The sequence below is a fragment of the Vombatus ursinus genome, unplaced genomic scaffold (genome assembly GCF_900497805.2).
Source record: "Vombatus ursinus unplaced genomic scaffold, bare-nosed wombat genome assembly UNPS02014403.1, whole genome shotgun sequence".
Classification (NCBI taxonomy): Eukaryota; Metazoa; Chordata; class Mammalia; order Diprotodontia; family Vombatidae; genus Vombatus; species Vombatus ursinus.
The window spans coordinates 135,666-145,333 of NW_020954181.1; the positions used below are offsets into that span (position 1 = coordinate 135,666).

Genomic DNA, 9,668 nt, shown 5'->3' on the forward strand with positions numbered 1-9,668 from the left:
GTGGTTTTTTTGTTTACAATTTATTTCCTTTCTAATTTTTAATATCTCCTTTTTTGTGTTCAGCTATTTGTTGATTCTCTATTTTACAAAATACATATTCTTCCCTTTTTCTAGTGTCTGATTACAATATGATTTTTCCCAAGGACTGAAGCTGCATCTCAGAAACTTTGGTATGTTGTTTCACAGTTATCATTTTGTTTTGCATAGTTATTGTTTCTTTGATTTGGTCTTTGACTCACTCATTATTTAAGATTTCATTGTAAAGTCTCCATTGGGTTCTGTATATTTTGTTTGTGGTTCATAAACCAATTTCTATACTAATTGTAATACAATCTTTAAAGGATGCATTGATTATTCTGTCTTTTAACATTTGCTGGTAATATCTCTGTGCACTAGTACATGGTCAACTTTTTTTTTTAAGTTTCACATGGTGAAGAGAAATTCTTTTGCTGTCCCATTTGGAAGATAACATAAGTTTTTTAACTTTAGTTTCTCCAGAAATCTGTTCATTTCTATATTTCCTCTTCTGCTTATCTTTCTGGTAAGCTTATCCAAAACTAATAGTGATAACTGAAGTCTCTTGTCACTGTTGTGCTATTGTCTCTCTTCTTGAAGTTTAGAAAATGTTTCCCTCATGAATTAGGATGGTAAAGCATTTTGAGTTTATTACTGAAACCAATCTGTTATCTTTGGTTCCTTTCAGCATAATATAGCTGCCTCGTTTATCCCTTTTTATTTTTTGAATGATTCATTTTGCTTTTTCTGATAGCATGATAGCAACTACTGCTTTTTAAAAATTTACTTGATATATAGTAATTTTCTTTCCATCTCCTCAATTTTATTATTTTCCTTCATTTACTTTAATCTTTTTTTTTTTAAATGGCTCTGTTCCCACTGGCTCTCTTCCCCTCACACCTAATCCCCTCTTCTTGTTTGTTACCACTTATTCTTTAGGGTTTTGCATATTAGTTCCTGTCTTCTGCTTTCACCTGGTTATATATTTCTATTCCCTCTTTTTTCCTCTCACCTAGTCAGGTGGATTCCACTTTTCTCCTTCAATTAGTCTTGTTCATTAAGTTTTTTTTTTAATTTCTACATCACTATTGATTAGAGAAATGCACATTAGAACAACTCTGAGGTACCACCTCACACCCATTAGACTGCCTAATATGACAGAAAAGGAAAATGACAAATCGTAGAGATGATGTGAGAAAACTGAGACACTGATGCATTGTTGGTAGAGTTGTGAACTCATCCAATCATTCTAGAAAGCAATTTGGAACTATGCCCAAAGTGCACTTTGGAAATATGTGCACATCCTTTGTACCATCACTACTATAATTAGATCTGTATCTCAAAGAGATTAAAAAAAAAAAAGGAAAAGGACCTATATGTACAAAAACCTGGAAAGATTTACATGAACTGACACAAAGTGAATAGAGCAGAACTAGGAGAACATTGTATACAGTAACTGCAATATTTATTATGATCACTAACTTTGCTATTCTTGGCAATACAATGATCCAAGGCAATTTCAAATTCCAAATGATGAAAAATGCTATCTACCTCCAGAGAAAGAACTGTTGGAGTCTGAAAGCAGATCAAAGGATACTTTTAAAACTTTCTTTCTTTTTCTTTCTTTCTCTTTTCTTGTCTATGTTCTCTTTTGCAACATGGCTAATATGGAAATGATTTGTATGACTGCACATGTATAATCTATATCTAAGTGCTTGGCTCATAGTTTCATATACAATATGGGAAGTGTTCATGTTAGTTGATGTTTAAGTTCAGAATTTTTAAAAATTTTTAGGGGCAGCGAGGTGGCACAGTGGATAGAGCTCCAGCCTTGGAGTCAGGAGAACCTGAGTTCAAATCCAACCTCAGACACTTGACACTTACTAGCTGTGTGATGCTGGGCAAGTCAGTTAACCCTGACTGCCTCACCAAAAAAAAATTTTTTAAAGGAAACTTGGGTTGAAGTTCTGACTGACAAATATGAGCTGTGTAACCTTAAGGAGTCAAGTCAATAAACATTTATTAAGTGTTTACTACATACCAGGCACTGAAAATACAAGTAAAAAGAAAGTCCCTGCCTCAAAAGAGTTTACATTCTAATGGAGGAAGACAACACATAAAAGGAAGCTGAAGGGGATAAGGGGGTGGGGGGAGGTGTGATAGTGAAAGAAGTCCAGAGAGTCAGCAGCATATCCCAGAAAGGAATGAAGGGGTGAAAAAGGCTGGGCTGGGCCCTTTGCTTAAAATGGAAGTTCGAGGAGGCACTGATCAGTCACAGAAAGGGGCAACAGGACTGGAGTCATTTTCAAGGGTGAAAAGACTTACAGGGGGTGGTACAGAAAGAAACAGCCTGGATGGGAATGAAAAGGTTAAGTTCACTTAGCCTTTCAGTACAATTGGAAGATGTTTTCTCAACTGGAGTTCCCTATACCAATGAAATCACAGAGCCAATCAAAAACAAGTTTAAAAAAATAAAAGGTTATTTTGTTTTTATTCTGTGCTCTTCGCTTTTACTTTTGTATCTCCATAACTTAAGATGATGCTGTGTACCTTAGTGGACAATAATAAGTATTGAATTAATATAATTTTTATATCTCTGAGTAAATTTGTTTTTCTCTGTTTTGTTCAATATTTAATTTGCTCCATTAAAAAGCAACAGTATAAAGTTTTACTGGAAGTAGCTCTTTTATTACAACTTGATTAAGTCCTTACTATCTAAAGGAAAACTCAGAAGTAACTGAACTTCATTAACCCAAGGTTTAATAAAACCAAAAAAGAGGAATTACATAGGAAAGAGCTTCATAGTTGACAAGAATTGCTAGGAAAACTGGAAAGCAGTCTGGCAGACATTAGGCTTAAACCACAATTTTGCACCACATACCACAATAAACTAAAAATGAACAGAACCTGAACATTAAAGATAATTGAGAAGAAAAAATTGGAAGATAACCAGATTATGGACCTTTAGTAAAAGCTAGGAGTTGAGTTCTTAACCAAAAAAACAACAGAGAGGTAGAGACAAAAGATAAAATAGATTATTTTGATCACACGAAACTGAAAAGCTTTTACATAAAAAAAAAATCAACACAATGCAACTGAGATAAAAAGGGAAATGTCAGTTGGGCAAAAAATTATTGTATCAAGTATATCTGATAAGGGTCTCTTGAATATGAAGATACATATGTCAAGGTTTCTTTGAAGAACTTTGGAATCCATTGTGTGACATGGGAGACACTGGCAAAGGACCACCCAGCATGGAGTATTCTCATCAAAGAAGGTGCTGTGCTCTATAAGTGAAGCAGAATTGCAGCAGTTCAAAAGAAATATGAGATGCACAAATTTAGAGACATATCCACTCCAAATGGTATAGGGTGTGTTCAGGGAAGACTAGTACCTCTGATGTGTGGGTTAGTGCTTTTAAGGGCTGCTTTCCACCTTTGGTGTCCATCTGATCTACCTAATTCTCATCTGTGGCTCCAAGAAGCTGTAACAGGTGAAGTAGCAACACCCCAGTAAATTGTTTCAGCAGATGGGCTAAATCAGGTTGAGGGTAACTGAAGGGTCTCAAACCCATTGGTGAGTTAGGAGGATGTCTACCCCAAGCATGTGAAGACTTCCCACGGTGAAATGGGCAGATGAAAACAATTTGTTCCGACGGCCATGAAGGCAACTAAACAGGTGCTGTGGAGCACACAGAGTTTGGTTAGACATCAAAGTCATCCACTGCATCTCAAGCCATCACCAGTTGTCTTGACTTTGTCCTGCCACTAGACTGTGATGACTCTGGAAGAAAGAGTGAGGCTGATGACTTCATGTAACTCTGCCTCACTTAAATCCAATTTACGCATGAATCAAGACATCACCCCTGTTATTTTACCATTTTTACCTATCTCGGTGTATGCTTGTCAAAAAGACTCCTTTATAGAGAACTCACACAGGGCAAGTGCTCACATGGTAGTCAGAAAAAGCAATACAAGAACACTCAAGGTCTCTCTTAAGAACTCCTGAACTGATTGTGTGACATGGGAGACACTGGCACAGGACTGCCCAGCATAGTATGCCCTCATCAGAGAAGGTACTGTGCTCTATGAGCAAAGCAAAATTGAAGAAGCTCAAAAGAAATGGAGATGGGTAAATTTAGAGAATCTACCCCAAATGTTCATATGGACTATCTGTGCCCCACCTGCATAGAGCATTCTGAGCTTGTATTGGTCTAATAAGCCAGTTGGACACATTGTAACTTGATTCTCGAAGAGAACGAAGTACAACAACCACAATCAAGTAATGGGGTGTTCAAAATATATGAACAAACCATTCTCAAAAAGCTACAAATTAACCATCATATGGAACCCAAATAAATAATAGTAAGAGAAGAGTACACCACAACTAAAGTTTCATCTCACATCCAATAAAATGGTAAAGATGCCAAAAGATGGGAATACTTAGTTATTTATAGAGGCTGTAGAAAAACAAGTACACCAATGTTCTGTTGGTAAAGAGGTGAACTTGTTCAACCCTTTCACAAAACAATTTGGAACCGTGCTAAGAAACTGACTAAAGTGTCCATATCCTTTGCCAAAAGCCCATTATTTTATTGTGACCCAAGGAAGTAAATTATAAAAATAACTATGAGAGACAGAAAGAGAGAACTTTTTTGCAATAACAAAGACCTGGAAATAAATCAGGTGTCATTCAATTAAAGAAATGGTTAAATGAGTTGGGGCACACAAAAACACAAATAGATCTGTCAACTCAAAGATGCAGACTGCAACCCATCCATGCCTGTCCATCCTAATCAACTCTTGTCCATATTCTCTCAAAAGTTCACCACAGGAAGCACACCCAATGTGCTGTATGCCTTCTGCAATTTGTCAAAATCAATAGTATATCAGAACAGTCTGGTTTTCCATCTGTCATCCATTCCATATTTTACTCCAATTCTTCTCTGGAGATTCTCAGCAGTTGTACTGACTTACACCCACCATGCTCCTTTCCACTGTGCTCTGGAAATTTTTGTTTTTATTTTTTCAGAGTCAGTGGTATTTCACATATCACTGTTATACAGCAACACCAGTAAAATGTTAGTACAAAAAGATGAGCCTTGACTTTCACAGGAAGGTTCGTGTCAATAGAAGAGCTTTACAATGTCCCTAAAGCAATCCAATCCACAAGAGACTGTAATGTGGAATTTTGTTCTACTGAGAAAGGGAAGGAAATAAGCATTTATATAGTACTTACTGTGTGCCAGGCATTGTGCTAAGTACTTTTACAAATATGTCATTTAATCCTCTTAACATCCCTATGTGACATAGGTCCCACTATTATCACCATTTACAGTTGAGGAAACTGAGGCAAACGAAAGTTAAGTGACTTGCCCAGGGTCACACAGCTGGTGTCTGAGGTCTAATTTGAACTTGGGTCTTCTTGACTCCAGGCCCAGCACTCAGGACACTGAGCCACCAGCAATCTCTAACCAAATTAAATGCTTTAAAAAAAAAAATAATCAAACAGTAAGCGCAGTAGTACATGAATGTAATGGAATATTATTGTGCTATAAGAAACTGGGTATAAAGAAGAAAGGGAGGCACAGGAATACCTCTATGAATCAACAAAATTAAGTAAGCGTAACTAAAAAAACAATGACAACAAACTAAATGGAAAAAACAACAAAATAATAAAAATCAAATACATTACATGTATTAGCTTTGAGGCTGGACTACCACTTGCTAGTTATATTATCATGGATATTCCTTTTATGTATGGGTTGGACTAGACAGGCTCTGAGCTCAACTGTCAAATTCTATGATTCTGTATATAGTTATAATGACCAAGTTTAATTCCAAAAAAGGAGATATAACAATGCATCTCCCCTCTCTGATGAGGGATTATGGATGTGGGATACTACATATACTGTCAGATTTGGTTGAAGCATTGATTAGTATTGTTCAACTTTTTTTCTCCTCTTTTATTCTTTGCTATAAAGAATCACTCTGAAGCTAAAGAGAGGGAGAGACTGAGAAATGAAGGTGACAAAAAAAAGAAATCAAAAAAATATTTAAAATAAACAAAAAGTCTAAGTTCATCAGAGCAATTTTTCTAAGTTGCAACATTAGTCTTCTCAGATACCTCTTCTCTGAAAGGGTTCATTCACAATAGTCATAATTTCATATTTAAGTACCTACCTTCATTCTCAAACTCTATCACGGAGATCTAAAAGTAAAAAATCAACACATCCTCATTTATAACAAAGGCTAAACTAATTAAAAGTGACTCTACTCTTCATAATAGTACTACTCTTACATACCAAATGAAAGATTTCAGTAACAGATCAATAAACTAATACCTGTATTCAAATACTACAGGGGCTTTTCTTTTACATTTCAAATAATCAAAAGAATTCTAATAACATTAATTGCCAGTATGTATTGCAAATTGAATTATCAGCACAAGATAAAATGATTGATATTGGAAGATATTTTGCTACCAAATTGTCATGCAATGTTACTTTCTGTTTTAACAGTATTTCATTATCATTCTACAAGTAAGTCCAAATTCTTCAGTAATATAAATATAATTACAAAATTTTATACAACTTAATTTCCAAATGTCATTTCTCATAATATTCAGATCTGCACAAAGTACCCTCAATTACCTATACTATAGGTCCAAAAGTAATTTCTTTAACAATAGACGATATTTTTGTACTTCCAAGCAGGGAAGTCTGAGATGTCTTAATAATTCACCAGACAAAAGAGCTGCCTAGCTTCTTCATGCATACCTTAAATTCTCCTCCCATCTAGTGTCACTTAAGACTGATGAAAAAGACCAATCGGCATATAGTATGCCTAAATTCTTTCTGGATAAGCACTGGTTCAGTTATACTAGGGTAGAGGTGATTATTTTGGCTTAAAAAGTCTCCAGTAGATCCAAGGTAATTCCAAACATGACAAGTTGTATATAGGCGCTGACAAAATACAATCTTTAAAATACCCTTTTTTTTTTTTTAATTCACTGGTGAGCTTCCATGGATATGTGGATTATTTGGGTTTTCAACACCAGTGGGGATTTTTAAATTGGGAAAATTACTACACTCCCAAGGGCAACAACAGCACAAAAATAGGTGTAAGCATCTAGATTTAATAGAATTACTAGTAATGTGAAAGATGCCTAAACTCGAAAATCTTAACATAAAAAAATTTGGGAATCCCTTCAGTAAGTGAAGTTTGGGAGAGTCCCTACCTTGTGTTTAAATTTTCCAGTTTCAGCTGCATTGTGAAAACATTTAAACTGGACAGGCACAGAAAACTGCTTCCAAGCGATCCTTTTTACGTGACACACCCACCAAAATCATCTACTACAAATTGGGAGCTATATTTTAACTAGTTAAGTGTCACTGAGCAGCACAGAGATCTGGGCAGAAGGCTGAAACCATTAAAGCCAAGGACCGAAATCTGAGGCTGAGGTTCGGTGCTTCGGGAAGTGCGGCTGGGCGAAGAAGACGCGGGAGTACAGCAGCAGCACCGCACTGGAGGAACTGGGGGCGCTGCCGCAGAACTAAACAATATACCTGCCCCGGCCCAACTGAAGAAACCATGCTTCCCTCCAGTCTTCTAGAGGGCGGGGTGTCGTACGTAAGAAAATGAAGACAGCCTACCTGTTGGACCAGCCCGGGTGGTCCTTGGGGCCTACGCTTCGCGCCCCTTTCCCATCTACATGTCCGCTAACAGTGAGCCAGGAAGCAGCTGCGGCCTTAAGCTTCCCGCCACCGCCAGTCTCTTCTTCCTCCAGGGACACAGCTAGTTGGTTGAGGGCGTAAAGCAACGAGCAAAATCCACAGCCCAGACAGAGCACTAACACCCTCAGGTAACGCCGCATGTCTTCCTCCAGCCACAGCTTGCCCACGGCGGCCGCAGTGCTTGCTTCTATAGCGGCCGCCAGTAAGCCCAGCGTTGACGAACTGAAAGCCGAACCCCACTGCGCAGTCGCAGACACAAGTTCCTCCTCCCTCTCCTTCCTTCCTCTGCCCTCTTCCCCTTTCCGTGGCCTCACTCCAAACCTGCAGCCAAGAGCAAGGCTGACAGCACCTCCGGCTGCCACAGGAACACCTGGTTCCCCGGAAATGTACGACCCCTGGGTACGAAGGTAGAAGCGAGCGCTCCCTGACGAGCCTGTGTATTAAAAGTGAGCTGCTTGAGAGCATGATCTAGACTTGCCAAGGCTTTCACAGAGCTGATGCAGCTTTAGACCTTGACTCTGGTGGTTTGGCAAATGCATCATAGAAACCATTTCCCACAGCCATTTCTGAACTCTGAGGGAGAAAGTGACCAATGCCAAGAGCTTTGATGGGTAGTGAAGCCTCCCGAATAATTATTCTCTCAATTATTGAAGCTGCCCTATTATAACGGAAGTCTGTGAAGAGTTGCCAAAAGATTATAGAAAAAGCCCTATACCCCTTTTTTAGCATAAAAGCATAAGCAGAATCATTTTCATTATTATGTAAATGTAGCACCCCCTCTCATGGTGGCAAGTTGGGTAATCAAGGACGACTACCTGAGGTTCAAGGTAGTGTGTGGTTTTGCACTCCTAAAACTCTTAAGTGAGGAGTCCCCCCACCTAGTGCATTTACCTTAAATAAACAATTATAAGTTCAAAGCAAAGACATCTACTGAGATACCATCATAAGAGCATTAGATACGGAGCACTCTTCCTTCCCAAAAAATCTGAGACACTGTCCCACAAATATGCACACAGCATCAATGGGAAGAAGAAGCATACATAAACAAAGTGGTATGAGCATTACTTGGATCAAGCTGTGATTTTAATATGGTTTAAGTTTGTGATAGAAGTGGTCATTTGTGTGATTCTTTTGACATTAGACTGGCTCAGAACATCTGACCTTGACTATATGAAACAAGATTAAGCTATTCTCTTTGCTGTTAGTCCTCTGTCAAGTTAGTGCTGGATTTTGTACCATACATATTTCATTGCTCCCTTTTGTTGTTTTTAAGCCTGTGCTTTTTAAGAATGGATATTACTTACAGTAATTGCAGCTAACATTTATAGAGCACACTGTGTGCCAGGCACTATGCTAAGTGCTTTACAATTATTATCTCATTTGATCTTAACCCTGAAAGGTAAGTGCAATATTATTATCCCCATTTTACAAATAGGGAAACTGAGGCAAACATGATGACTTGCCCAGGGTGACACAACTAGGGTTCAATATGAATTCAGGTCTCCCTGACTCAAGGTCAGGCATTCTATCCATGGTGGCACCTACCTGCCTTCAAAAAAACATGGTGAAAATTCTCATTTTTATTTTTTTTAGGGGGGAGGGGCTAGGCAATGAGGTTAATGACTTGCCCAGGGTCACACAGCTAATAAGTGTTATGTGTCTGAGGCCACATTTGAACTCAGGTCCTGCTGAATCCAGGGCTGTGCTCTATCTACTGTGCCACCTATCTGCCCCTGAAAATTCTCATTTTTAAAGAGCATGCTTTAAATGATCATTAAAGATATTGTAGCTATTGGTGGTCAGTCAAACAACAAACCCTAGAGTAGTTGCCTCCCTCCTTTCTTCCTCTCTAAACAGTCCTGTTTTTTTGCATTTCCAACACTTAGCACACTATATGGATCATGAGTGAGCACTTAAT

At 38.0% G+C, this 9,668-nt stretch overlaps 1 protein-coding gene across 3 annotated transcripts in view; it reads right to left on the bottom strand.

The window, feature by feature from the left end:
- The window catches only part of GXYLT1 (glucoside xylosyltransferase 1), a 95,400-nt gene extending 87,423 nt beyond the window's left edge, over positions 1-7,977 (bottom strand). For all 3 annotated transcript variants that reach the window (XM_027861052.1, XM_027861053.1, XM_027861051.1), the window contains exon 1: positions 7,670-7,977. In XM_027861052.1, coding sequence (XP_027716853.1) covers positions 7,670-7,890 — 221 coding nt within the window. In that variant the 5' untranslated portion in view covers positions 7,891-7,977. The remainder of the gene's footprint in view (positions 1-7,669) is intronic.
- Between the last annotated feature and the right edge of the window lie 1,691 nt (positions 7,978-9,668).